The sequence below is a fragment of the Microtus pennsylvanicus genome, chromosome 20 (genome assembly GCF_037038515.1).
Source record: "Microtus pennsylvanicus isolate mMicPen1 chromosome 20, mMicPen1.hap1, whole genome shotgun sequence".
NCBI classification, from domain to species: domain Eukaryota; kingdom Metazoa; phylum Chordata; class Mammalia; order Rodentia; family Cricetidae; genus Microtus; species Microtus pennsylvanicus.
The window spans coordinates 10,701,044-10,727,933 of record NC_134598.1 but is presented as its reverse complement, the minus strand read 5'-3'; the positions used below and the strand labels follow the sequence as shown (position 1 = coordinate 10,727,933).

General features: G+C 47.0%; 2 protein-coding genes across 4 annotated transcripts; one reads left to right on the top strand and one right to left on the bottom strand.

Annotated features, from left to right (window-relative positions):
- Window positions 1-61: 61 nt before the first annotated feature.
- Pmel (premelanosome protein) lies at window positions 62-20,383 on the bottom strand. The gene is made up of 11 exons (XM_075954879.1): window positions 20,113-20,383; window positions 12,472-12,582; window positions 12,185-12,331; window positions 11,094-11,276; window positions 10,776-10,937; window positions 9,874-10,539; window positions 1,926-2,042; window positions 1,644-1,728; window positions 1,342-1,547; window positions 1,160-1,247; window positions 62-280 (listed from the first exon to the last, which is right to left on the bottom strand). The coding sequence occupies exons 1-11, from the start codon at window positions 20,381-20,383 to the stop codon at window positions 139-141; spliced, it is 2,178 nt and encodes a 725-aa protein (XP_075810994.1). The 3' UTR covers window positions 62-138.
- On the top strand, window positions 20,270-26,890 carry Cdk2 (cyclin dependent kinase 2). 3 transcript variants are annotated; one of them, XM_075954408.1, is made up of 8 exons: window positions 20,270-20,622; window positions 21,321-21,398; window positions 21,478-21,598; window positions 22,778-22,948; window positions 23,651-23,752; window positions 24,785-24,928; window positions 25,229-25,432; window positions 25,648-26,890. In XM_075954408.1, the coding sequence occupies exons 1-8, from the start codon at window positions 20,507-20,509 to the stop codon at window positions 25,750-25,752; spliced, it is 1,041 nt and encodes a 346-aa protein (XP_075810523.1). In that variant the 5' UTR covers window positions 20,270-20,506; the 3' UTR covers window positions 25,753-26,890. The 3 variants fall into 3 exon arrangements, with proteins under 3 accessions (XP_075810523.1, XP_075810524.1, XP_075810525.1); XM_075954410.1 differs by lacking the exon at window positions 20,270-20,622 and adding an exon at window positions 20,736-20,856; XM_075954409.1 differs by lacking the exon at window positions 24,785-24,928.

The window sequence follows — 26,890 nt, the reverse complement described above, 5'->3', positions numbered from 1 at the left end:
AAGAGCAGACAAAACAAACAAAAACCCTAGTGCAAGGTTCTGAGAATTTATTTCAGGTATTGGTAGTCTCCTGAAGACTGCAGGAGTGCATCAGGCATCGCTGTCAACCCCAGGAAACTCACAACATGGTGAGGGCGCTCAGACCTGCTGCCCGCTGAGGAGCGGACTGTTTTCACCAAGGCGGGAGGTGCGGAAGACTGGGGGCAGGCGCAGCCAGTGGGTGCTACCATGTGGCATTTGGGAAACAGGACGAACCGAGCCCCGCTTCATAAGTCTGTGCCTAGTATGGAGAGAAGAAGGGAGAGTGGTCAGCGGTGGCTGCCGGTCTGTCCAGGTTTACCTGGCCACGACCGCAGCTCTCTCCCCTCTTCCTTACCCTACCTAGCGTTCATCTTCGCTTGTCTCTATAACCGCTGCCATCCACTCCCCCTTACCCCAATGTTTCTCCACCTTGAGGTCCTTGGCACTGCTAGCTAACTGGGGAATCTGCCATCTGCCCCACCCCACTTCTGAGATAGCGTCTACTATGTAGCTCTGGCTGTTCTGGAGCTCACTCTACACCAGGCTCACAGAGCTCCATCTCCCTCTGCCTCCCAAATGCTGAAACCAAGGCATGTGCCACCACATCCTGCTGACTGTACCTTTCTCACAGGTGAATAACTTGCTTCACCCTACTGCCCTGGTTTTTCGTTTTGTTTTGTTTTGTTTTTTTACACTTTTAAATTTACTTATGGGGAGTGGGGCGGCATGTGCCATGGTTCACATGTGAAGGCCAGAGGGAAATTTTGGGGAATTTGTTCTCTCCTAGCCTGTGGGCACTGGGGATTGATTTCAAATGGTCAGCCTTTGGCAGCGAGGGCTTCCCCACTGAGCCCAATCACTGACCTCTGACCCACTCCTAATATGTACAACAGCTCCACGTCATTGGTTGTTTCTGCCCCAGGAGGCTTGCCCACGTAGCTTCTAATACCAATAATCCTCAGAAGCTTCAAACCCTCCCCAAAGGTACCACAAGACGATAGCCCAGGCCTGTCTGATGTCCCCACGGGGGCTCGCCTGGACACCATGCTTCCTCGAAGGGAGTGATGGTTCCTTCACCCCTGAAGGAAGAGTGGTTGGTGGTAATAACGGATGGGGATCAGGATGGCAGGGCTCTTACCGGTATATCAGAGATGCAAGGACCACAGCCATCAACACCAGTAAGACACCTACAAGCAACGGAGCTTGCCCAAGGCCACCTTCTTGACCTGTAAGCAGAATCCCAGGTACTGTTTCAGCATCTTTTCCCTCCCAGCAACCCTCTGTCCATTCCCTTCCTCCTAGTTCTTGTCAAGTACCTACCAGGAACAACAATTTGGGTGCTGGCCACTGCCAGGCTATTGGCATCAGTCAAAGACACGTTGAGGCAGTAAGTCCCTGAGCCTCCTTTCAGTACTTGGTGTAGGACCAGCTGGCAGTCTGGGCTTGGTGGCACAGGTTGGCACAGCCTCTGGGCAGGGAGCTGGCACCCTGGCGATGAGATGTCCACGCAGGCTTCTTTGGGGAGCCTGCAAGAGTATGAGTTTGCATCAAGAGATCCGCGAAGGGGCAGGACAACAGAAAGGATGACAGTCACTCCAGAGAGTGACCAGCAGGACACTCACCCGCCTTGGCAGGACACAGTCAGCTCAAATGCATCACCTCTACTGGATGGCACAGCCTGCAGGATCTCAGCATTTTCGATACCCTCTGTGAGGTTGCAACATTTTAAGTTAGTGTTCCTCTACCAAGACAGTACACAAGAAAGTCCAAGGGATGCTCTTCCAATACTATCTCTGCCATTAGAGTATTCTCAATTATTTTCTCCCAAGATATGCTACTACTTGCCAGCCCTGGCAGCTAGCTTATACCTCCCTTCCTTGGTCCCCAACAAAGGCAAGACTCACGGACAATGTCCAGGGTGAGAGAAAAAGAACCATATCGGTAGAGAACACAATCCAAGGGAACTTGTCTCTTCACAAGCATTAAGGTGTCTGTGCCATCCAGGAGAGGGGTGATGGGCCCTGGCAGGAAAAGATTTGAGGGGGCAAAGTCAAGAGATGTAACGCTCTTGGAGACAGACCAAGCAGGCATTGCCCCAAGTACAGCCAAGGCTACAGGCTCCTGGAGCTTTGAATTAGTGAAGAGGTGGTAGGTCTCACTTTATATATAAGAAAGCTGTGTGAGAATGGGGAAAAAAATGCTGCTTTTACCCCCACACAGTCAAGGAAAGAGAAAACACACATACATACACAAATCAAGGGCTGAAAAGATGTTTTCATGGTTTAAAGCACTTGTTACTCTTGAAGACACACACAATCCAGGGCTGGGGAGATGCCCTAGTGGTTTACAGTACTGGTTACTCTTATAGAGAAACTGGGTTTGATTCCCAGCACCTACATAGTGGCTTACAACCACCTGTAACTCCATATCCAGGGAAGGGGATCCGATGCCCTCTTCTGATCTCCATGAGCACCAGGCACATAAGTGGTATATATCAATGCAGGCAAAACATCACACACATTAATTTTTTTTTATAAAGAAAGTCTCCAAATATTGGTCATGTCCCACACTGGTCAGGTCCTGGACTAGACGGCTGGCCTGTGTTGATCCATTCAGCATCGGATCTCACTCCTTTGTTTTGCTTTGGGGTAGGAATCCCAGAGTGGGAAATGGAGAACCAGGCTGTCGGAACCTGGCGCATCTCTGCATTTACTCTTCAGCAGAACGCGAGTTTTGTAAATGACCACAGGCTGTTCAGCTCCCCTGGCTTCCTAGCTGTTATCCTTGGAGGAAGAACCAGCTCATTCCTTTCCTTGTGGCTAGGGGAAAACTCATTTCCTGAACTCCACGTCTCTTGCATGTGGTTGAGACACTCTGGCTTTCGAGCTAGTGAGAATTCCAAGGCAGCCGCAGTGCTACAGAAAGGACCCATTAGCATCTAGATCTTGGGGCAAGACCAGAGTAGGTGTAACACCCGATTTGGTGTTACACCCTCGGTACAGTTCGCGCGCCTCTGTACCGAACGCGAGTCGGGCAAGGGCCTGGAGATTGAAAAGAAGACACAGAGAGACCAGGGTCATTCGGAAGGAGATCAGCCGAATGCCACTTTATTCAGTGTTGGGGGAGTTTTTATCTACCTGACTGCAGCACAAGGATCTCCGCCCAGGCAGGTGGGAAATTACCATATTATCAATGGAATGAATGCCCTGCAGCTAACCACGATCTCCACCCAGGCAGGTAGGAAATTACCATATTATCAATGGAGTGAATGCCCTGCAGCTAACCACCAGGCGGGGCAGGCATAGCACAGAAACACACAGGAAGCTTAGTGAGTTGATCATAAACTGTCCCCACAAATGCACCACAGGAATAAGGGAGACCAGGGCCCTACAGGTCCCCCTTTTGTATAAATTATGACTAGGCCTGTCTTGGGTGGCATTGGACGTCAGGCAATACCCCTTACCCGTCATGGGAAAGCATCCAGGTCAAAACACATTTCCTGTCTTAGGTTGAGGCAGCCCCCCAAAAGCCTTTCCCGTCTTTGGCTCACTAGTCATGCAACACCGAGTTCAGCCAGATTTGTGCTGAAAGATTCTCTGGGGCAATAGCTAAGAGGACTTGCCACATGGCAACATTGACCTGAGCTTGCCTTTGGCTCTGGCATCATAACCATGAAGATGATGCTCCAGCATATGTAAGCATCCTTTAAGGAGACTGTGCTTGCTCAATTCTTAATAATTCTGCCCAAATTGGAGCCCTTTAAGTAAGGTCTCAGCGCTGGTGAAAATAACCCTGGTATAGCTAACTAGAATAATTTTAAGAGCCAATTTGTAAATTGTACACCTCAGGGTCCGTAAACAACAGCAATAAGCTTATTACTGTAACATCTAGCAGTGGTCTTTAACCACAACCAAAAGCAAAATTAACTGCAATATTCATTTGTAAATTTAGCTCAATTTGGATGGCTACGGCATTTGCAACCTGTCCTGAGAAGGTATCCTTGTGCTAGCAGGAAGCAACTGACTGACTAATGAAAAATCCAGCAGCTTAGCTGCTGTGGCAGCAACAGCTGTGGCTGCCGATATAGATAGGTAGAAGGGCGAGGAACAATCCTTGGCACTCGGACCACCGCAGCCAGCTCCTCAGGAAACCCGCAACTCTTCAGTTGACAAGCCAGAATCTCTTTGATCTCTCGGCTCTGTCCTGTCTTCAGGCTTCTGGACAGGAAAATCCACAGCACGCACCAGCCGCTCAGGTACCCATATTGGATTGTCAGCATCCTGCGGGAAAACACAAACAGCCCCTCTTCCCCACACCAGTACAGGATCTGGACCATGCCAGGTGCCATCTGATAGATTCTTCCAATTGACATGAGGCATCCCGGAAGAACCTGGCCGCCAATGCCTGTCAGCGGCAGTATGAGATTGAGCATCAACAGTCAAAAAATTTAAAATGTATAAAATAAAAGATAAATGATCTCTGGGGGTGGAACCATATTCCCCCTTTTTTGTTTTATGCAAATAGGCTTTGAGCGTGCGATGCGCTCGCTCCATTATAGCTTGTCCTTGAGGATTATAAGGTATACCCGTTTTGTGAGAAATTGAAAACTCAGAACAAAATTTGGCAAAGCCAGTGCTAGTATAGGCTGGTCCATTATCAGTTTTTACAGTTTTAGGAACTCCCATGTAGGCAAAAGCCTGGAGACAATGACTTTTAACATCTCGTAATCTTTCTCCTGTGTGAGCTGAGGCAAAAATGAGATGAGAATATGTATCCACGGTTACGTGAACATATTGCATGCGCCCAAAAGAAGGAACATGGGTGATATCCATTTGCCATAAATGATTAGGGGCAAGCCCACGAGGATTAACTCCCAAATGGGGAACAGTTAAAAGTTCTGTACACAGAGAGCACTTTTTAACAATATTAGTGGCTTGCTCTCGAGATATCTTAAAATGAAATCTTAAAGATCCAGCATTGAGATGAAAACGATTATGAGCTTTTTCTGCAGCTTCATAAGATTCCTGACTAACTACATAAATCTGACGAGTAAGCTGATCAGCCAAAGCGTTTCCCTCACTCAAAGGACCAGGGAGGTCAGTATGAGCCCGCAAATGCCCTACGTAAATGGGTACAGATCGGGCCCAAAGCAAAGTTTGAATAGCCAATAACTGCATCTGGACTCGAGATAGAGGCAATATAAGCTGCAGTTTCCAACGGTGCAAGAATTTTGCTTATATACTGACTGTCAGTAAAAAGGTTAAATGGAATATCAGCATATTTCTCTAGGGCCATCTGGACAGCAACCAATTCAGCCACCTGAGCAGAGTTAGTATTAACAGACTGAATATCAAAATCAGGAGGGGAGGCTACTACAGCTCTCCCGGTGGAAGATCCATCAGTAAACACATTTCGTGCCCCTGCCAGAGGCTGCAAAGAAATAATTTTAGGGAAACATACCGGATGATTTTTAAAGAAGGTGACTAACTTATCAGAAGGATAATGATTGTCTAACTTGCAGGGATTAGTGCATAAAAATAAAGTCCAATCTTCAGCAAAATTTTGTAACCAAGTTATTTCTGCCTGGGTATAAGGTGTAATAACCTTATCAGGTAACATTCCAAAAGTTTGCAAACTAAGCTTATATCCTTTCTGAATAACACGTAGCACAGCTGATGGATAAGAGATGACAATTTTTACAGGCGACACATGTTCATGTACCCACAGGATGGGTCCTTGCTGCCAAAAAACTCCAGTAGGACTATGCTTGGAGGGGAAAATTATCAACAGCAGTGGCTGACTATAGTCAATATAATTAATATGAGCAGAGGCAAGCTTTTCTTCAATTAGAGTAATACATTGCCTTGCTTGAGGTGTTAACTCACGAAAGGAGGTTGGGTCTGGATTCCCCTGCAGAATGTCAAAAAGTGGTTTTAAGTCTCCAGTAGGAATTCCCAGACTGGGCCGGACCCAATTTAGGTCTCCAAGCAACTTTTGAAAATCATTCAAAGTTCGTAGTCTATCTAGGCGAAGAGTAACCTTCTGCGGTTTTACTCCTGTCTGCAACAGCTGATGCCCCAAGTATTGATATGGAAACTGTTGTTGTACTTTTTCAGAAGCAATAACTAACCCAGCATGTGCTAGGCATACTCGCAAGTCAGCAAAAGCCTCAAGGACTACTTTTGGGTTCTGTCCAGCTAATAGGATGTCATCCAAATAATGACTTATATACAGTTGAGAATATTTATACCTAATAGGGGCAATAACCCGTGCCACAAACATTTGGCAAATTACAGAACTATTGGCCATACCCTGGGGCAATGTTACCCATTGGTAGCGCTTGTAAGGTTCTTTGAAATTTATAGAAGGTACACTGAAAGCAAATTTATCAGAGTCTTTTGGATGCAAGGGAATGGTGAAAAAACAATCCTTCAGGTCAATAACTAAAAGATAATATCCTGCAGGAATACCTACAGGCTGAGGCAACCCAGGTTGAGTTGCCCCCATAATTTCCATGCAATCATTTACTGCTCTAAGATCTTGCAATAACCTCCATTTACCAGACTTTTTCTTAATAACAAAGATAGGGGTATTCCAGGGAGAAGTGGATGGCACTATGTGTCCTGCTTCTAGCTGTTCCTGGACTAGAGTACGAGCAGCCTGTAATTTTTCTTTACTCAGGGGCCATTGCTCTATCCAAACAGGTTTTTCAGTTTTCCATTTTATAGGAATGCTTTCTGGCTGCTCTGCAATGGCCCCTAGGAAAAACTTCCTAACCCTGCACGCTGTCCAGGTGACTGTTGTATTATTTTCTTGTCTGCTAAAATCTGCACATCTCCCTGCAGATTTTTGCCCAAACCCTGACCAGGGACAAAGCCCTGCTTCAATAGCATATGCTGCACAGGTTCAGTGGTCAGAACTGCTCCCATAGCTTGCAAAACATCTCTTCCCCACAAATTAAGAGGAAGGTGTTCCAGGACAAATGGTTTAAAAATGCCCTTATGGCCTTCTTCGTCCTCCCAATCTAAATATTGAGTACTGCACTCTGGAGAACTGGCCGTTCCTACTCCCTGCAAGGTTGTAGAGGCTGGCTGTAGAGGCCAGGATGCAGGCCAGTGCCTTTTAGCAATCACTGAAGAATCAGCCCCTGTATCAGGAAGGCCTTGGAACCTTTTCCCATTGACTGTTAAAGTAAGAGTGGGGCGATTTTCTAAACTAGAAACCCAATAAGCTCCAGGGGATCCTGTGGAGCCAAATCCCTTGTCCCCTCGTTCTTGTTTAAAGAAAGGATTAGTAGAGCGAAACATGGGCAAAAGCACTAATTGAGCTATTCTCGCTCCTTGAGGGATGACAAGGACTCCCATACCAGCTTCAATCATAATTTTAATTTCTCCAGTAAAATCACAGTCTATAATTCCTGGTAAAATTTTGATTCCCTTGAGCGCAGAACTACTTCTACCCAAAACTATACCTACTGAACCCTCTGGGATAGGTCCAAATACTCCAGTCCCCAAGGCTTGCACACCCATTTGTGGGGTCAATACTACTCGGGCGGAGGTACAGAGATCCAGTCCTGCACTTCCTGAGGTGCCTCGTACAAGGTCGTTGACAGTGAGGCATTTCTCTGAGGAATGAATCTGATGGGAGCTGCTGCTCCGCTCATGGCCCCGTACACTTGTGTATTGGGGGCCCGGGGCAGGCCCCTCCCCCCGTTTTTTGACCTGGGGATAAGATTTCCTTGACTGTCCGTCTTAGAGTGACAGTCGTTGGCCCAGTGAACTCCCTTTTGGCATTTTGGGCAAACACCTGGATTCCTTCTAGGCTGATTAATTGCTCCTTTACCGGCAGGGCAGTTCCTTTTGAGATGTCCTGACCTTCCGCATTGAAAACAATTCCTAGGTCTAGCTCCACCCTGACCTTCCTTGAGGGCAGAAACAATGACCTGGCCCATCACGTGGGTGCCATCAATGTCTCTGCATAATCTGATAAAATCATTCAAATCTCCATCTCTATGGGGGCGTAAGACTTGCTGACAGAACTTGTTTGCATTTTCGAAGGCCAAATGTCTAACGACTGGCATAGCTGAATCCACATCCCCAAAAATGCGGCTTCCCACCTGTAGAAGGCGGTCAATGAACTCAGAATAAGGTTCTGAAGATCCTTGAAGGATCTTAGAAAGCTGTTCTCGTGATCCTTTGTTAGGTAAAGTTTTCCAAGCTTTAACGGCCGCTGCAGCTATCTGAGCATAAATTGCAGGATCATAAGCAATCTGTGCTTCTAAGCTAGCATATTGTCCTTCACCAGTTAACATGTCAAGGTTATTCTGGGGAAACCTGCTTCAGCATTTTTGCCCGCAGTCTTTTTGCAATTTTCCTGCATTTCACCTCTCCATAACAAATAATCTCCCCCTGAAAGACAAGCCCTGCAAAGCTGCATCCAGTCATTTGGTATAAGGTTGAGGTCTGCAAAGGATTCCAATAAAGCTACAGTGAAAGGAGCATGAGCTCCATAGTCTACAACTGCTTCTTTCAACTGCTTAATATCCTTAAAAGCCAGAGGGTTATGTTGCCTGGTCCTCTGTCCCTGTTGATCAATCTTTTCCACAACAGGATAAATCTGCTTCTCTCCACTTAGATAATTTAACCTGTCCCGGATCTCTCGGATTTCTGCCTCTAAGTCCATAGGGGCAGAAGCAGTAGTACAAGGATTATGCGGAGGCGGTCTCATGGAGACATCTCCGTTTGCTTCCTTCCTTTCCTCTTTTTCTAACTTCTTTTTTATCAGTGCGATCTCCTTTTCTAAAATTTCTTCTTCTTCTTCTATATCCTTTCTAATACTTCCTGTTCCTGTAACTTCCTGTTCCTCAAAACTCTTAATAGAACTCACAGATTCTACTTCCTGAATCTCCTCAAGGGTTTTGTTTAAACTCTCTAATTGCTCTCTCACTTTAACATCATCACTGAGAAGAGCATCTCTGACCAAGCGCCATAGTGAAAATATCGCCACGGGGAATTCTTGTGGCCCTCGCTCTTTCAGTGCATTTTGAAGATCAGCCTTTACCTGCTCCCAATCAGTAATATTAAAACCCCCTGCATGTAGGAACCAGGGACTAAACTCTAAAACTGTCTTAATGATCTCCTCTGCTGTCTCAACTTTAATACCGGTGCCTTTATTTTCCAAAAGACCTAACAACTGGCCTGTTAACCGGCCCTTTAACACAGGAACAGAATAACTTGCACCCATAACCAATACACCCTCGCCGCACAATTTCTTACCTGCTGGCCAGCCTTCCCGAGGGCGACCTCTCAGGGTTCCCTACTTCCCGATCTCGCAGATGGGTCTAGTTGCCGATGATCATCCCAGCGGTGCCTCCAATTGTAACACCCGATTTGGTGTTACACCCTCGGTACAGTTCGCGCGCCTCTGTACCGAACGCGAGTCGGGCAAGGGCCTGGAGATTGAAAAGAAGACACAGAGAGACCAGGGTCATTCGGAAGGAGATCAGCCGAATGCCACTTTATTCAGTGTTGGGGGAGTTTTTATCTACCTGACTGCAGCACAAGGATCTCCGCCCAGGCAGGTGGGAAATTACCATATTATCAATGGAATGAATGCCCTGCAGCTAACCACGATCTCCACCCAGGCAGGTAGGAAATTACCATATTATCAATGGAGTGAATGCCCTGCAGCTAACCACCAGGCGGGGCAGGCATAGCACAGAAACACACAGGAAGCTTAGTGAGTTGATCATAAACTGTCCCCACAAATGCACCACAGGAATAAGGGAGACCAGGGCCCTACAAGTAGGGAATTGACAACCCACCTCCAAGAACCTCATTCATGCGTTCTTACCTGTAGAACTTTCTGTAGGCAGAAATGGGCTGGCACCTGGACCCTCAGGTTCAGGAGTGGGTAAGTCTTCAGTGGTAGTTTCTACCAGCACCGTGGTCGTTACTTGTGCAACCGTGGCTGCAGAGGGCCTTGTGGCTGTGGTACCGATACCCTCTGTAGTTGACATCCCTGCCAGTGTGGTATCTAGGACCGCTGAGGTCAGTGGCTGCTCAGAGGTAGTAGCTGTACCCTCTGTGGTTGGCATTTGTACGACTGTGGTTCCAGAGGGTTCTGTAGTGGGCATCTGGCCAGCTGTCGTACCAACTTCTGAAGTGGTCCCTTGCCTAGATGTGGTTCCGGGTGTCTCTGCAGTTGGCATGTTGCCATCCGTGGTACCTGGGACTGGGGAGGAACCACAGGAAACAAGGGGAATGGCAGCCTGCACTACAACCTGGGCAGTGACCGAGCCGGACCCCAGGTAAGTGTGAGTGACCTCAACTGCCCGAGAGATCAGGGTCCCAGTGTTGTCTCCAAAGTCCCAGGTGTAGGAGAGGTCAGCCTCAACCAAATAGCCGCTGGGATCGTGGAGCTGGACGGCAAAGACGAGAGGCTGATTTCTCAGGAAGCGCTTGTTTCCTCCGTCCAAGGCCTGCAGCTGGGACACACTCACGGAGAAGGGGACCTGGTCTGGGGTCAGAGCCAGAGAAGTCAGGAACCAGGCCTGGGTCATATCTCCTTCACAGCCACGTTCTCCACACACAGCTAGCCAGGCCTTTATCGTCTCTAAACCACACACTTCTCTGCCCAAGTCTTTCTACCCCTCCCCTTTGTAGGTTTCTGACCACTTCCTCTTTCTAGACCAAACCAGCCTCCCCACATCACGCCCCCTGCCAGCCTGGCTGTGTTCCTTTCTGATATCTTACCAGTAATAGTGAAGGTGGAACTGGCGTGAGCAAGGGGCACGTAGCTCTGGGCCCCCCGTCGGTGGTACACAGTCACTTCCATGGTGTGTGTGCCCAGCCTCGCGTGGCCTGTTGCAATGCTCAGCCTGGACACTGGGCCCCCCAGAACTTGCCAGTATCGTCCTGAGAGTTTTCAAGACAAAAGCAGAGGAGAGGAGGCAACAGGTTAAAGAAAACTGGGAAACAGTTTGAAAAAGGCTGGAGAGACAGGAGGTTGAGGATTTCCTCCCGGGCTCCCTGGGTTGGACTACATTGTGAGGGGCTACTAGGAGACCTTACCCCAGGTCTTCCAAACATAGACAAAGCTTCTTCTTGGATGCTGAGGACCAGACGGGCAGGGTCCGCCATCAGGGAAGATGCAGGCATCATCAGCTTCTTGTGGATACACCGGCTGTCCTCCCCACACCTGGCTCCCTGGAAAGTAGACAGTCAATCTCAAGCCCTGGCATTCTTTCACGTGTGCTCACGCGGCGCTAAGCTAAAATACTTCCTCATGGGTGGGGCAGGAGGAGTACTCCTTAGCCGGAACTACACTCTCCCGTACTAGAACCCATATGGGACGGCAGTTAGAGAGTGGGGGATGTACGGAAACTACAACTTGAGATACAGATGCATATAGAACATAAGTAAAAGATTGGCTATCCACAGAATAGAATGTTTACAATGACCCTCGTGAGATTAAGAGCAGCAGCAGCAGCAGCTCACATTAAATATTTACTGTAGGTCCAGGCAACTCTATGGAATACTTTATATAGACGAGACTGTTTTCATCTTTGTAATAATCTGTTGAGGTACCACACCCACTTCATAGGCAGAAGAACAAACACAAAGACACTTGCTCATCCACGGTCATATCTAGTTATGGATTTATCTCAGCCCATGCAACTTGAGGAATCTGCTGTTCTCCAACTTGGAAACTACAATTTTATCTGCATTTTCTAATTTTAGCGCAATAAGTATATATTACCTTTTATATATTTACAGGATGTATTGACTGTAATGAGTATAAACATAATTTTTTAGAGTCTGTGAGGGATAAAGGCCAAGGGAATAGCACTTGACAAGAGTGTTTGAGGCCCTAGGTTTGAACCCAGCACTGTTAAAAAATAGAAGAGGAGCTGGGCGGTGATGGCGCACACCTTTAATCCCAGCACTTGGGAGGCAGAGGCAAGGGGATCTCTGAATCTGAGGCCACTGCGGTCTACAGAGGAAGTTCCAGGACAGCCAGGACTACACAGAGAAACCCTGCCTTGCAAAACCAAAAAGAAGAGAGGAGGAGAAGGAAGGGGGTTTCCTCTGGGTTTGCTGGAGATAGTTGGGAATCTGAGCCCCGGGAATAAGGTTCAGGAGGTACCGAGAGAGGAACTTACCATTGAGGACGGTGTTGTTGGCCCAGATAACCTGCCCATCTGGCAGGACCTTTTGACTCTCAGGGAACTGCAGGGCAATGGAAAAGGAGGCGTTTGCACCAACCAGCGTAGGCCCGTCATTTCTGACCTCCAGAGACACCTGGCCCCCTGGGAAGGAAAGCTGAATTAGCTGGGACTCTGGTTTCTCCTCTCCAAGTCTCTCTGCCAACCTGCTTAAATTTAGCCCAGTCTTCATTCTCCTCCTATCCCATTCCCACAAGGTCTTTCCAAGGAAATCTAAATCCTACCTCTCCAGCAATCGGGCCCCTGCGCCTCCGTCCACTCAGGGTACAGCTGCCTGTTCCAGGTGTTAGTTCCAAGTTGCCGTGGGACACCAATCCAGTCCTGGTTCCTGGATCCTAAAAGTGAAGTGTTGTAAAGATGCTAGGATCCTTAGTGTCTTCTCAGAAGACAGCGCGTGCCCCATGTGATCTCACTGCTGCATTCGAAGCGCAATGGGTTAATTTTGGTGGGACGGAGGGCGACACTGAGAAGGAGCACAGGGCCTAACACCTGTAAGAAGTCTACCATTGAGATGTATTCTCAGCTCTCTTCTTTTCCCTAAATGCTTTGATTAAAATTTTTTAGCTAGGCATAGTGGTGCATACCTTTAATCCCAGCACTCGGGAGACTGAGGCAGGTGGATCTCTGTGAGTTTGGGGCTGGCCCAGTCTACAGAGCAAGTTCTAGTACAGCTAAGGATACAAAGAGACCCTGTCTTTTTTTTTTGTTGTTTTGTTTTGTTTTGTTTTTCGAGACAGGGTTTCTCTGTGGTTTTGGAGCCTGTTGTCCTGGAACTAGCTCTTGTAGACCAGGCTGGTCTCGAACTCACAGAGATCCGCCTGCCTCTGCCTCCCGAGTGCTGGGATTAAAGGTGTGTGCCACCACCGCCCGGCTCAAGAGAGCCTGTCTAAAAAAAACACAGAAACAAATTTTTTTGTGTGTGTTTGGTTTTTTTTTGAAATAGGGTTTCTCTGTGTAGCTCTGGCTGTCCTGGAACTCTCTCTGTAAGACAGGGTTGAACTCGAACTCATCGAGATAGATCCTCCTGTCTCTGCTTCCTGAGTACTGGGATCAAAGGTGTGCATCATCATATCCAAAAGGTTTTTTTTTCTTCTTTCTTTCTTTCTTTCTTTATTTATTTATTTATTTTTTTTTTCATTGAGAAAAGAAAGAAAAAAACACAAAAGGTTTTTTTTCTATTAAAAAAAACCCAAGTTTTATTTATTTATTCATTTCTTTATTTAAATGATTTATTTTTATGTGTGTGCTCACGTACATACAACACACACACACACACACACTAAGCCTGGGGATATGTGTGGAGGTTACATAAATTTAATTAAAATTTGAAAAGCTTACAGTACTATAGATTGAGCCCAGGGTTATAAGCACACTAGGGAAGCACTTAGTTTTTGTTGTTTCTTTTTAAAAATAAGTTATTGTGTAACCCAGGTTGACCTCAAACTCACTGTGAAGCCAGGATGGCACTTCCAAGAGCTAGGATTACAAGCCTATACCACCATGCCCGGATTCTGTGGTGCTGGGACTGAACCTAGGGCCTAGGACATGTTTAAGAGCACTCTACTGACTAAACTACAGACCCTAGGACAGTACTTTCCAGTTCATAACCATGTTTTTCTAGACTGTAGAAGTCTAGGCTGGCCCGCAGCTCGTGGAATTCTGTCTCAGTCTCCCAAGTGCTGGGAATACAGGTAAACCACCATGAACCTCTTTATTTATTTAAATTTATTTGTGTGTGTTCGTGAGTGTCACAGTATCTGTAGCAGGTAAGACACCACGTGTAGACAGAGACTGCTCTTTCGTTTCCCAGATGCCCGGACCCGAATAGGAACACAGAAACTATATTAATTACAACACTGTTTGGCCAATAGTTTAAGCATATTTCTAGCTAACTTGTACATCTTAAATTAACCCGTTTCTATTCATCGGTGTATTGCCACTAGGCTATGGCCTACTGGTGCCGGCATGTAACTCCTATGGCAGCTACTTGGTGTCTCCCCAACTCTGCCTATTTTCTCTCTGTATCCCTGTTTGGATTTCCTGCCTGACTTTTCCTTACTGAGCCATTGGCCGAAATAGCTTCTTCAATAACCAATGGTAATAAAACATATTGATAGTATACAGAGGGGAATCTCACATCAACCGCGAACCTCTTTATGTATTTAAATATATATGTGTGTGTTTGGAGTGCCACAGAGTACGTGCGAGGGACAAAGCACTGTCCATGGATTCAGTTCTCTCCTTCCTCCATGTGGGTCTCGAGGATCGAACTCAGGTCAGGCTTAGCAGCAAGCACCTCTAGCTAATGAGTTATCTCACGGGCCCAGCTTACACCTGTCCTAGCACTAGCTCTTGTAGCCCAGGCTGGCCTCGAACTCTCAGAGATCCACCTGCCTCTGCCTCCCGAGTGCTGGGATTAAAGGCGTGCACCACCACTGCCTGGCTGTTTTTTAAAAAATTTATTACACTGTTGGGGGGGGGCAGTGTATGTGTCCCGGGGGTCAAACTCAGGTCATCAGGCTTAGCAGCAAGCACCTTTCCCTGCTGTGCCATTTCTCCAGCCCTATGTATCTACTTTAAAAAAAAATTTATCTAATTATTATTTACTCAGTGTACTCTCTGTATGTTTGCCGGCAGGTCAGAAGAGGGCACCAGGTCTCATTACAGATGGTTGTGGCTCACCACGTGGTTGCTGGGAATTGAACTCAAGACCAGTGTGCTTAACCTCCGACTCTCCAGCCCCAACTATCTACTTCTGAGAAAGAGGGTTTCACTATACAGCTCAGGCTATCTTCAAACTTGTAATCCTCCCATGTCAGTGTCCCAAGTACTCAGATTTCAAGTTGTAGCACCATGCCTGACTTTCAAAGTCCATTTCCCTCCCTCTCTCCCTCCTTCGCTTCCTCCCTCCCTCCCTCCCTTTCTTCCTTCTCTCCCTCTTTCCCTCCCTCCCTCCCTTCTTCTCTTCTTTCCTTCCTTTCTTTCTCTAATCAGACCCCCTGGAGTTGGAATTACAGGCAGTTTTGAGCTACCAGATGTAGTTGTTAGAAACTGAACTTGGGGGGCTGGAGAGATGGCTCAGTGGTTAAGAGCATTGCCTGCTCTTCCAAAGGTCCTGAGTTCAATTCCCAGCAACCACATGGTGGCTCACAACCATCTGTAATGAGGTCTGGTGCCCTCTTCTGGCCTGCAGACATACACACGGACAGAATATTGTATATACATAATAAATAAATAAATATTAAAAAAAAAAAGAAACTGAACTTGGGTTCTCTGGAAGAACAGTGAGAGCTCTTTACCAACCCTTCAAAGGACATTTTAATTTGCTGAACTCATTCTATATTATGCATTACTCTACGCACACAGGACTTTGGAAGTGAATAAGATAAGGCTCTGAAGAGATTTAAAATGAAACACAAGAAATGAACACACACACAAATTGTCACCATACCACCGCTTAACATGTGTCGTAAAGGACCATAAGACGGTGCAACCAAATGGGAGATGGCCAGCCTAATTAATTCCACTCTAGCGGAGTAGGGAGACTTCAGTGAGGAGAGCTAACGGAGGCGGGCGGTCACGTGGCAAGTTAGGGTTGCTAGCCGGTGACTGATACACACTGAGAAAAGGCAGAGAAGACGAGTTAGGGCAGTGCCTCTCAACCTTCCTGATGCTGAGATGCTTTAACACAGTTTCTTGGGTTGTGCTGACTCCCGGTTAAAAGACTGTTTTTGTCACTACTTCATAACTATAATTTTGCTACTGCTATGAGTCATAATGTAAATATCTGTCTTCCAATGGTCTTAGGTGACCTCTGTGAAAGGGTCATTTGACCCCTCCCTCAAAGGGGTTGAGATCCACAGACTGAGAACTGTTGAGTTAGGGGCTTCAGTTCCAGGCTGAGGAGAATGACCGTTCTTTGAAGGTAGTTAGTGGTGATGGGTTTGTTTTTTTAGACAACCTGGAATTTGCCATTCTCCTGCCTCTGCCTCTTTTTTTTTTTTTTTTTTTTTTTTTTTTTTTTTTGGTTTTTCGAGACAGGGTTTCTCTGTGGCTTTGGAGCCTGTCCTGGAACTAGCTCTTGTAGACCAGGCTGGTCTCGAACTCACAGAGATCCGCCTGCCTCTGCCTCCCAAGTGCTGGGATTAAAGGTGTGCGCCACCACCGCCCGGCTCTGCCTCTGCCTCTTGAGTGCATCCACAGATACCACACCTGGTGCTTTTTTGTTCAGAATTTCTTGTTTCTTCTTCCTTCCTTCCTTCCTTCCTTCCTTCCTTCCTTCCTTCCTTCCTTCCTTTCTTGTCTTTTTTAGACAGGATTTCTCTGTGTAGCCCTGGCTGTCCTGGAACTTGCTTTGTAGACCTGGCTGGCCTCGAACTCACTGAAATCTGCCCGCCTCTGCCTTGTGCCACCACCCAGCTTCAGATTTTTTTTAAAAAGAATATTTATTTTTGCCAGGCAGTGGTGGCATGTGCCTTTAATCCGAACACTCAGGAGGTAGAAGGAGGCAAATCTCTGTGAATTCAAGGCCAGCATGATCTACAAGGCTAGTTTCAGGACAGTCAAGGCCACACAGAGAAACCCTATCTCAAAAAACCAAATTATATATATATATAATGTGTGTGTGTGTGTATAATTGTTTTCTTGTGTGAGTGACTTGCCTGCATGTACGTCTGTCTACCAAATGCATGCCTGGTGACCCTTGAAGTCAGAGAGGGCATCTGTTTCCCTGGGTCTAGAGTTACAAACAGTTATAAGCTGCCATGTGGATGCTGGGGATTGAACCCGAGTTAGAACATCCACTGAGCTAACTCTCTAGCCCTTCAGAGAATTTTTTTAACATGGTGGTATTTGTATTTTAGAAAGGCCACTGTGGCATCAGGATGTGGTGGTTCACAAACGTAATTTCAGTCAGGACTCAGGAGTCTTTGGCCAAAGGCTCGCCATGAGGTTGAGATCAGCTAATAGATAGTAAGTTCCAAACTAGCTGGTCTACACAACCTTGTCTCAAAAGAAAAAGAAGGAAGAAAAGAAGAAGAGGAAGAGGAATGAGTAGACCCAGGCACAGGTTGGAGGAGGGGACAAAGTAGACATAATTATTATAATTGAATTGGGTATAGCATCTCACGTTTGTAATCTCAACACTCAGAAGACAGAGGCAGGAAGATCACTGCAAAGTAGGAGGCTAGCCTGGTCTACATAGCAAGTACCAGGCCAGTCAGGGTTACACTGGGAGACCAGAGCTAAAACATACATATCTGACAAGAGGAGAAAGAAATATAATGGGCTTCCACATCCCTTCACCCAAACTCAATGACTAGCAACATTTTGATAAATTTGCTTTATCCGCATTAATTATTCTTGTCTAAAATATGTGTTCAGAAGAAAATCTCAGGCAAGTGAGATGGCTTATTTGGCAATGATACTTTCTGCCTAGCCCGACAACCTGAGTTTGATCTCCAGACTCACGTGGTAGAAAAAAATAATAACTAAAGTCAGTCTTCAAAATGTAAGCACAGTATCGTAAGAGGCTCAGATGTGTGGGTATGAACAGAACATTTCAAAAACTACTTTAAGAAACTTAGAAAAAGAAAAAAAAGCCTGGTAGCACACGCCTCTCTGTGATTCTGTCCCCCAGAGAGTAGAAGCAAAAAGATCTACTACATAGTAAGTCTAAGGCCAGCCTGGGATACAAGAGACTCTCCATCTTAGAAAAGGAATGAAAAGATGAAAAGAACAACAAACAAATTAATAAAAAGCCTGGAAATTGCAGGACATATGAAGACCCAGAGTGAGGAAATTTCTAGAAGCTGGTGAGGCCAAGGATCCAGAGAGAGAAAGGCGCTGTGATATGATGGGAATCCTGTAATATAGCAGAAACTGTCCTTATCCTGATTCTTTTTTTTTTCTTCTGAAGTTGAGGACCGAACCCAGGGCCTTGTGCTTGCTAGGCAAGCGCTCTACCACTGAGCTAAATCCCCAACCCCCCTTATCCTGATTCTAATGCCCATGGCGAAGCCAGAGATTCTGCTGGGGGTTGGTCTGTGGTCATCTCAGAGAGTGTTCGAGCACTGAAGCAAGAGCAATCATAAGATGCACTATTCTTTTCTGATTGCCCACCCTCCCTCCTCAGCAGCACGCGACATTCCAGACCCTCTCACCACCCTTCACTCCCTCCCCTTGCTCCTATCACGAGGCTTCAATCCCCCAGAGTCCTTTCATGTGATGCTCAGCTGAGACCCTTCTGCTCATCCCTCCCAGAACATAAGGCCTGGCCTGTATTCAGCCATACCAAGCCCAAAGCGCAGAAGGTGGTATCAGCTTGGTCTTTTTGAATACCATATTTTTTCTGTCCACTTTAAATCTCCTATCACAAGCTCTTAAGGTATTACCCACAGGATCGCCCACGCAGTTTTACTCCTTGGAGGCTCTGTCCTCCAAGGCCTCAGAATCACTGCGGTGCCTTCTGCCCCTTGTGTCAGATAGGAATACTTTCGTGCCCAATCCTAAACTTCACAAATAAAACTGATTACGTTAGGAAACCTAGTACTTAGGAGGTAGAAGCCTGAGGGTCAGGAGTTCAAGGCCATCCTTGAACAAATGAAAGCAAACGAAACTTCCTCCTCACTAAATCGAATAGGACAAGCCTGAAATATTTCGATGTCTCCTGAGAAGGGGAACCCGGAGCAGGTGTCCAACTGCTAATGGCACTTGCTCTTGCTCACACTTCACACTCACCTTCTATGGCCCCCACAGCCAGCACAGCACTCAGCACCAACAGACAGAGGCAGCACCTTGGCACATTCATCCTGTTCTTCCCTTCAGCAGCCAAAGGTGCCAGGGTGTTGGGGAGGAGCCCTTTATAGGAAGGGATACTCATTTGCATAGCCCTTCCTCCTGATTTCAGCCCCCGGAGGTCCAGGGCAGGTTTTCTGCAGTTTTACTGAGGTCACATTTGTCAAGACACACTATCACTCTGGAAACAGTTCATTGGTGGGCAGCCACACTCCACAGACACCAGTCCCAATTCAGCAAGAGAGAGTGAAGCCATGAATTGAGTCAAATCCCTTAAGACAGAAAACTGCTTTATCCAAAATCGGTCCAAAGGGGCTGGGAGTGTAGATTTCAACAAAACCAACCAACGAACCACGAATCACTAAAACAGTGAGCCGGGATTAAGCTACAAAGACTTTGTTACCTAGCCTAAAAATCCTTTACAATAAGAGCCCTGACTTTCTGAACCGCATGATGCAGGAGGCCAAGCCAGAGGGATCTCTGAGAGTTCGAAGTCAACCTGAATTTTTTTTTTTTAAACGCATTCCTGCTGGTCAGGGTTGCATTAAGAGGTACTGTTCAAAAAAGGGATGGGAGAGCAGGAGAGACTGCTCAGCAGTTAAAAGCATATGCTGCTCTTGCAGATCAGAGTTTGCCCCAACTCCCAAGCCTGACACCTCATAACAGCCTCCTTCTTCAGCTCCGGACGATCTGCTGCTTCTGTGAAAGCCTACACACAGACACGCACACATACACATAATTGAAAAAAATATAATATAAACATATTAACATAATATATAAATTATTTATATATATATATTTTAAAAGATTCCAGTTGGGCGGTGGTGGCGCACGCCTTTAATCCCAGCACTCGGGAGGCAGAGGCAGGCGGATCTCTGTGAGTTCGAGACCAGCCTGGTCTACAAGAGCTAGTTCCAGGACAGGCTCCAAAACCACAGAGAAACCTTGTCTCGAAAAACCAAAAAAAAAAAAAAAAAAAAAAAGATTCCCAAGTTTCTGCTTTTCAAAGGAGGTTCTCCTTGACCAGGTGGAATGTGAAAATTGTGCAATCCGAAGACCAGAGACCACACCAGTTCCGGCCGGCGGAACCCGAACCAGGAACTGGAGAAAGTTGCGCGGCCTGCCCTCAGCTCGCCCGCCCACGGCGGGGAATGCTCGGCGGGAGCGAGGGGTCCCGCCCACCCTCATGACGTCGGCCAATCCGAAGGCTGGAAGGCGGAGCCAGGGAAACGCGGGAAGGAGGGGCGGGGCCTCGGTTGGCCGTCTGGAGCGGTGGGGGAGGCGGCAACATTGTTTCAAGTTGGACAAATTGTCAAGGGCTGAGCTTTCCTTGCGTTCCATCCCGAGCTGGGGTTGCAGTGCTCACCTTGGCCCCCCAGGTCCTCCGCCCCGAGTGTCGGGCCCGCTTTCTTCAGGGTTCCCGGGCCCCGCTCCCGGGGGCCTGAGCCGCCTCGCTAGCGCTCCATGGAGAACTTCCAAAAGGTGGAGAAGATCGGAGAGGGCACGTACGGAGTGGTGTACAAAGCCAAGAACAAGTTGACGGGAGAAGTGGTGGCCCTTAAGAAAATCCGGCTCGACACGTGAGTGGCCTCCGGAGCCGGAACTCCTTTCCCGCGACCTCTCGACTGTCCGCCCCCCCCAACCCCCTACCCCAACAGGCAGATAGCCGTCGTGACCGGAAGGTAGCGGGGAGGCACTCAAGTGAGGGGTGGGTCGGCGGACGGTGGGCGCTCTCTCGGAGGAGACTGTCGGGGGCTGGAATCGAGAGAAAACTTTCTTCTCGGGTGCGCTTCACCCGGTGTGCTCCCAAATCTGTAAGCGGAGAGACTTGGGAAGAGAAAGTGGGGGGCTGGGGGCCGAGGCAACGTCCAGGAGTGTTCATAGAGTTGGGGGTAGATGGGAACGAGAGACTAGTTCCTTTCTGAATGGAGAGCTCGCCTCACTGCTCCAGCCCCGTACGTAGAACCCTGCCCCTCTTTCAAAAGAATGGCAGTTGAGACTCGCTGGCCTCTAGGGAGGCTGGGAGCTACTCTCACCCCCCTCCTCCATAACCTTTCCTCTGCTTCACATTCACCTGGAGGCTCTCCTTACCTTCCACTGGAAAAAGAGGAAACTATGACTTTAAATATGTCTAAAAGCCACACCCTGACTACCCAGGAATTAACTCCTGATAGTACCTTTCCTTTCTGACTTCCTAAGGGGCTTGGGGGATGGTGTCTCCCCGAGAGAGCAATGTTTGTAACCGAATTCTCATCTCTGTTCTCCCAACCTCTCCAAGTGAGACTGAAGGCGTACCTAGTACTGCCATCCGAGAGATCTCTCTACTCAAGGAACTTAACCACCCTAATATTGTCAAGTAAGTGTAGCCTGGGAGATGATCACCAAGAGGGGTTCTGTTTTGTTTACTCTCTCAACTCCTGGACCTTCTCTTACAGGCTGCTGGATGTCATCCACACAGAGAATAAGCTTTACCTGGTTTTTGAGTTTCTGCACCAGGACCTCAAGAAGTTTATGGATGCCTCTGCTCTTACTGGCATCCCTCTCCCCCTCATCAAGGTAAGCCCCTCCCACCCCAGCTCACATATTCTAGGGGAAGCTAAAGGCAGGTGATTCCGACTAGTGATGATTTGTGTTGCTTTTCCTGTTCATTATAGTCATCAACCGTAGGACGGACAGAAGAATCAAAATTGAGCTCCTTGGAGCCAACCTAGGTAGCTCAGGCAGATCTGATAACACTCAGATAAATGGGGTTAAGGGTGGTTGGTGGGTTCCTCCAAAAATATTTCCCAGCAGGACGGAGATGGCACACATCTTTTTTAATAATCCCAGCACTCTGGAGGCAGAGGCAGATGGATCTCTGTGAGTTCCAGGACAGTCAGGGATACACAGTAAAAGCCTGTCTCAAAAAAAAAAAAAAAAAGCCAGGCGGTGGTGGCGCACGCCTTTAATCCCAGCACTTGGGAGGCAGAGGCAGGCGGATCTCTGTTCGAGACCAGCCTGGTCTACAAGAGCTAGTTCCAGGACAGGCTCCAAAACCACAGAGAAACCCTGTCTCGAAAAAACCAAAAAAAAAAAAAAAAAAAAAAACACCTGTGATGTGGGAGAAATAACCAGAGCTGATTGGCTGCTGGAACTAACTGATGTATCAGCAGGTACATATTCAGCACATAGTTATTTAACACCTTCAATGTGCTAGGCACAGAGTTGAAAGGGATACAAAAAGTGAGTAATCTGGTTTTTATCCTTGACAGACTAAAAATCTAATGAAAGAAATAGCTATTAATAGTGTGGATATGTTGTAGTTATATGTGTTGGCTCCTACTTATAATTCTGGCACTCAGGAGGCTGGGGCAGGAGGATGTCTGTAAGTACAGGGACAGCTTAGGCTACACAGTTCCAGGCAAGGAAGACACTTAAAAAACAGAGTCGACAAGATAACTCAGCAGGTAAAGGCTCCTGCCTCCAAGTCTGACGACCTGAACTCCATTCCCAGGTCCCACACGGTGCAAGAAAACCAACTCTTGCAAGTTGTTCTTTGACTTCCTCGTATGCACGATGGCGTGTTCCCCCCATAAATAAATCAGTAAAAATGTAATCTAGAGAATTCAATAAACTCCCCCAAATACGTAGTGGCGTTATCAGCAAAGTTAAGGCTTTGTTGCATCTTGAGGGCAAAGAGCAAGTTGTATCTGTTCACCGTGGTGACTGAACAAACCTCCCTCTCTCCTTTGTCAGAGCTATCTGTTCCAGCTGCTCCAGGGCCTAGCATTCTGCCATTCTCACCGGGTCCTGCACCGAGACCTCAAGCCCCAGAACCTGCTTATCAATGCAGAGGGGTCCATCAAGTTGGCCGACTTTGGACTAGCAAGAGCCTTTGGAGTCCCTGTTCGTACTTACACTCATGAGGTGAGTCCTTCCATGGTTTTCTTCTTAAGGATCTTGGGAGATGCTTATAACAGCATTCACAGATTAGCAAAACCCAGGACGGGAGTTCCTGGGTAATGGGATCTCTAACAACGCAAAGAATTTCACTTATATATTTAAAGTGTATGAGTTTTGCTTGCATGTGTGTTTGTACTGCATGCCTGCCCGGTGCTCACAGAGACCAGAAGAAAGTGTCTGGTCCCCGGGAACTGTTGTTATAAGTTGTTGTGAGCTGCCATATGGGTGCTGGAATTGAACCTGGGTCCTCTGCACAAAGAAGTACTCTTAACTGCTGAACCAGCTTTCTAGCCCTTAACCAAAGGGTCTTAGGATATGTGCTAAATTCATACTATGAGGTTACTTGGACTTAGATACTAAGCCAGGAAAGCAGGTTGGCATACCATTTAAATGTCTCAGAGAGATCCGCCTGCCTTTGCCTCCTGAGTACTGAAGTTTAAAAAAAAATTCCTTTTATTTTTATTTATTTTATTTTTTTATTTTTTTTTTTGGTTTTTCGAGACAGGGTTTCTCTGTGGCTTTGGAGCCTGTCCTGCAACTAGCTTTTTTTTTTTTTTTTTTTTTTTTGGCTTTTCGAGAAAAAATTCCTTTTAAAAAAGAGCGGCTGGAAGGTAGCAGGGTTTTGTGGAGCGAGGTCTGTGACCATATTGTTCCCTTGCTCCCCAGGTGGTGACCCTGTGGTACCGAGCACCTGAAATCCTTCTAGGCTGCAAGTACTACTCCACAGCCGTGGACATCTGGAGCCTGGGCTGCATCTTCGCTGAGATGGTATGGAGGCTTGCCAGGTTCTATCCAGCCCACCCTTGCCCACAACCAGGAGCAAAACTCTTTTCTTGGCCTAACTATGGCCCTTTATCACAGTGTTCTCTCAAGTGCCAGCACCAGAGAGGGAGCTGCCCTGATACCAACCACAGTTTTAGAATATCCCTAAATAGATTTTATTTTTTTGTTTCTGCTGTTTTGTTTTGAGATCGTCTCACTGTGTAGCCACGACGGGCTTTACATTTTGATCTGCTTCAGCTCCGCTTCCCACCATTACCAGCTAGCCCCTGGGACTAGCTGACAGGCATGAGCCGCCATGCTGGCCCCACTCGTTCAGCTGTTTCAGCTTTAATCCTCAAATATTCGGAAGAATGGATTCCATTTAGTGCAACAGGTGGCCCACAGGCCACATGCTTCCAATGATAGTTACGAATGTGGCCACAGCACACAATCATAAACTTATTTAAAGCAGAGTGTGGTTTTGTTTCCGTGGTGATGGGGTATTTTTGTTGTTTTGTTTTGTGTTATGATTTGTTTATTTATTTATTTATTTTTGCATCCCGACCAAAGTTTCTCCTCCCTCCCCTCCTCCCAGTTCCACCCCTTGTTTTTTTTTTTTTTTTTTTTAAAAACTTGGTTTTATGGTATTTAAGGTTGAGCTTTGTCGCAATGTCAAAAGTTTGGACAAGTCTGGTTTTTGTCATTTAATTTATACACCTGTCCTTGGAAACGAGGAACGTAGTAAAGCTGAGTGCATCTATCATTTTTGTGGACTTGGTCATGCCCTGCCCCCTCGACCTCTGGCTTTCCAGATTGAAGGCCCTTGAAGCCTAGCTTCCTATGGGAGCTCCCATCCCATTTAATGCAACAGTGGATCAGCAGATTAATATTTTTTTTGGTCTTTTACCTGGGTTGAAACTGGGGCCTTGGAGACCATTAGCCTAGATATAGATGATACATATAGAATGTGAATTTATCCACCAGTACCTTACAATTGCCCATATTCCTCTCTCAATTCATCAAAAAATATTTGTTAAGCACCTAGTGTGTACCCAGCACCATGCTAAGTGCTGTGGGGAGCACAGAAGAAATGGAAGACACAGTCTCTGCCCGCTGTGCTCCTATCTAGAAGTGGCTGCATCACAAGGAGGGGGGATGACCGCAGTGTCTACCCCATACCCCGTGAGTGGCTTGGGATCCCTTTGCTACATATCAGTGGCACCCCAGACATTCACCCCCTCCCAACCCCACCCAGCCTTGGGGATCTACAAAGCCATGGTTGGGGGAAGGAAGGAGGGGGCGAGGAGACCGATGAAGGGACTTCATTGTCTCAAGCTCTGTGTGACCGACCCCATGCAAAGCCCCGGGGAGGGGAGTCATGGGGCCCTGATGACCTTCCAGTGCCTGTGGGAACCTCTGTACAAGGAGCAGTGTTGACTGACGTCAAGTGGGTCTTGGCCTTTCCTCTTTCCCCACTTTCAGGTGACCCGACGGGCCCTGTTTCCTGGAGATTCTGAGATTGATCAACTCTTCCGGATCTTTCGGACTCTGGGGACCCCAGATGAGGTGGTTTGGCCAGGAGTTACTTCTATGCCTGATTATAAGCCAAGTTTCCCCAAGTGGGCTCGGCAAGATTTTAGCAAAGTTGTGCCTCCCCTAGATGAAGATGGACGGAGTTTGTTATCGGTAAGAGCCTAGAGTTGCCTGTATAACCCCCGTCCCATTCCCCGGAGAAGAGAAGCTGAGCTCCTGAACTCCGTTAGAAGTCCCCTAGTCCTTGATTCCTCTCCTCCTCAGTAGGCTGGCTCAGACGTGGGAGGAGGGAAATGAGAGCTGGGTAAAGGATGCCGGTTTCCAGGCCTCTGAGTCGCCCTGAAGTCAGACTGTCTTTCTCCCTCCAGCAAATGCTGCACTATGACCCCAACAAGAGGATTTCCGCCAAAGCAGCCCTGGCTCACCCCTTCTTCCAAGATGTGACTAAGCCAGTACCCCACCTGCGACTGTGATGTCCTTCCCAAAGCCCTCTTCACCCTTGGTCTGATTTGACTCTGGGCCTTTTGGACACAGGTCAGCCTTCTCCTCTTCTCTGGCTGTCTTAGCACTCACGCTTTCTCTTGACCAGCCAGTTCTGGGGATTCAGAAGTGCAGGGAAAGATGATGAGGTGGAAGGAAAAAGTTTTGGTATTAGATGCACTTAACCCAGCTTCCACTACCTTCTCCTTCTTCATTCCTGAGGAGGATTGGTATTCAAAACAAAACAAAACTGGCCATTCCCTGCCCTCCCCCAATGTCAAGTTTTGTCATCCCAATCTTAGACTATCTCATAATTATTATGTCCCATATTTAGGAAAACAGCCCAGACCTCCTGTTTTGTAAAGGCCAACTGATAAGCAGAAATCTAAGTTTGGGACATTTCAAAACCAAGCAAAAGGGTTGTGATGAATTAGATTTAAAAAATAGATCCAAACAGTTTATACCTTAGCTTTAGTGTTTGGCCTCACCTGACAATCAAGGAGGCCCAGCTGGAGAAGCAGAAATGTTTCCCTTGAGTGCTTCGCCTACCTTCTGCAGGGATTGGTGTGTCACCGTGGGTCACAGGGCAAGGTGAAAGACGCTGGGATCTTTCCTGTTAGCAATTTTCTTGTTTTCTGGTGCTGACGACTGAGCCCAAGACCTTTTCCTCACTAAGCAAATGCACCACCAATGAGCCAGATTTCTAGCCCTCTTTTTGGAATTTGAGTTCTTCAGTTGTCAGAGGTCCCTGTTGCCATCGTCTTCCGAGAGTCACCCCTCACTCGATAGTGGAAGAGAGGCTTTAGATGTTATTTTGAATTGCTAGTACTTCTTAAAGGCTGTGACCTGGTCAGGTCATTGGGGGAAATTTTCTATAAAAAGAGTTAACAATTATATTTATATTTCAAGTTATAGTAGTTTGAATATTTTAGTGTTTTGTTTTTTCTTTTTGTCAGTGTGGATGGATTTGTTACCATGTGCACTTTGGAATTTTGTAATTCAATTGTTCAAAGAAAATATTTCTTTTATGATCTCCCTCCACCTACCCCTTGTCCTCCAGTGTTCTGTTAATATTATTTGTAATTTAGTTTGTAATTCATTAAAAGAGAATATTCTCAGTTGTATAGTGAA

Excerpts from the sequence above, each read along its gene's own strand:
- Cdk2 (XM_075954408.1), top strand. The coding sequence starts at position 20,507 with ATGGAGAACTTCCAAAAGGTGGAGAAGATCGGAGAGGGCACGTACGGA. Across the intron at positions 22,949-23,650 it reads TTCGTACTTACACTCATGAG|GTGGTGACCCTGTGGTACCG; the intron begins GTGAGTCCTTCC and ends CTTGCTCCCCAG. Across the intron at positions 25,433-25,647 it reads ATGGACGGAGTTTGTTATCG|CAAATGCTGCACTATGACCC; the intron begins GTAAGAGCCTAG and ends TTCTCCCTCCAG.
- Pmel (XM_075954879.1), bottom strand. The coding sequence starts at position 20,383 with ATGGAACGCAAGGAAAGCTCAGCCCTTGACAATTTGTCCAACTTGAAA. Across the intron at positions 12,583-20,112 it reads GGTTCCGCCGGCCGGAACTG|GATCCAGGAACCAGGACTGG; the intron begins GTGTGGTCTCTG and ends CTTCACTTTTAG. Across the intron at positions 11,277-12,184 it reads CAACAACACCGTCCTCAATG|CACACGTGAAAGAATGCCAG; the intron begins GTAAGTTCCTCT and ends GCGCCGCGTGAG.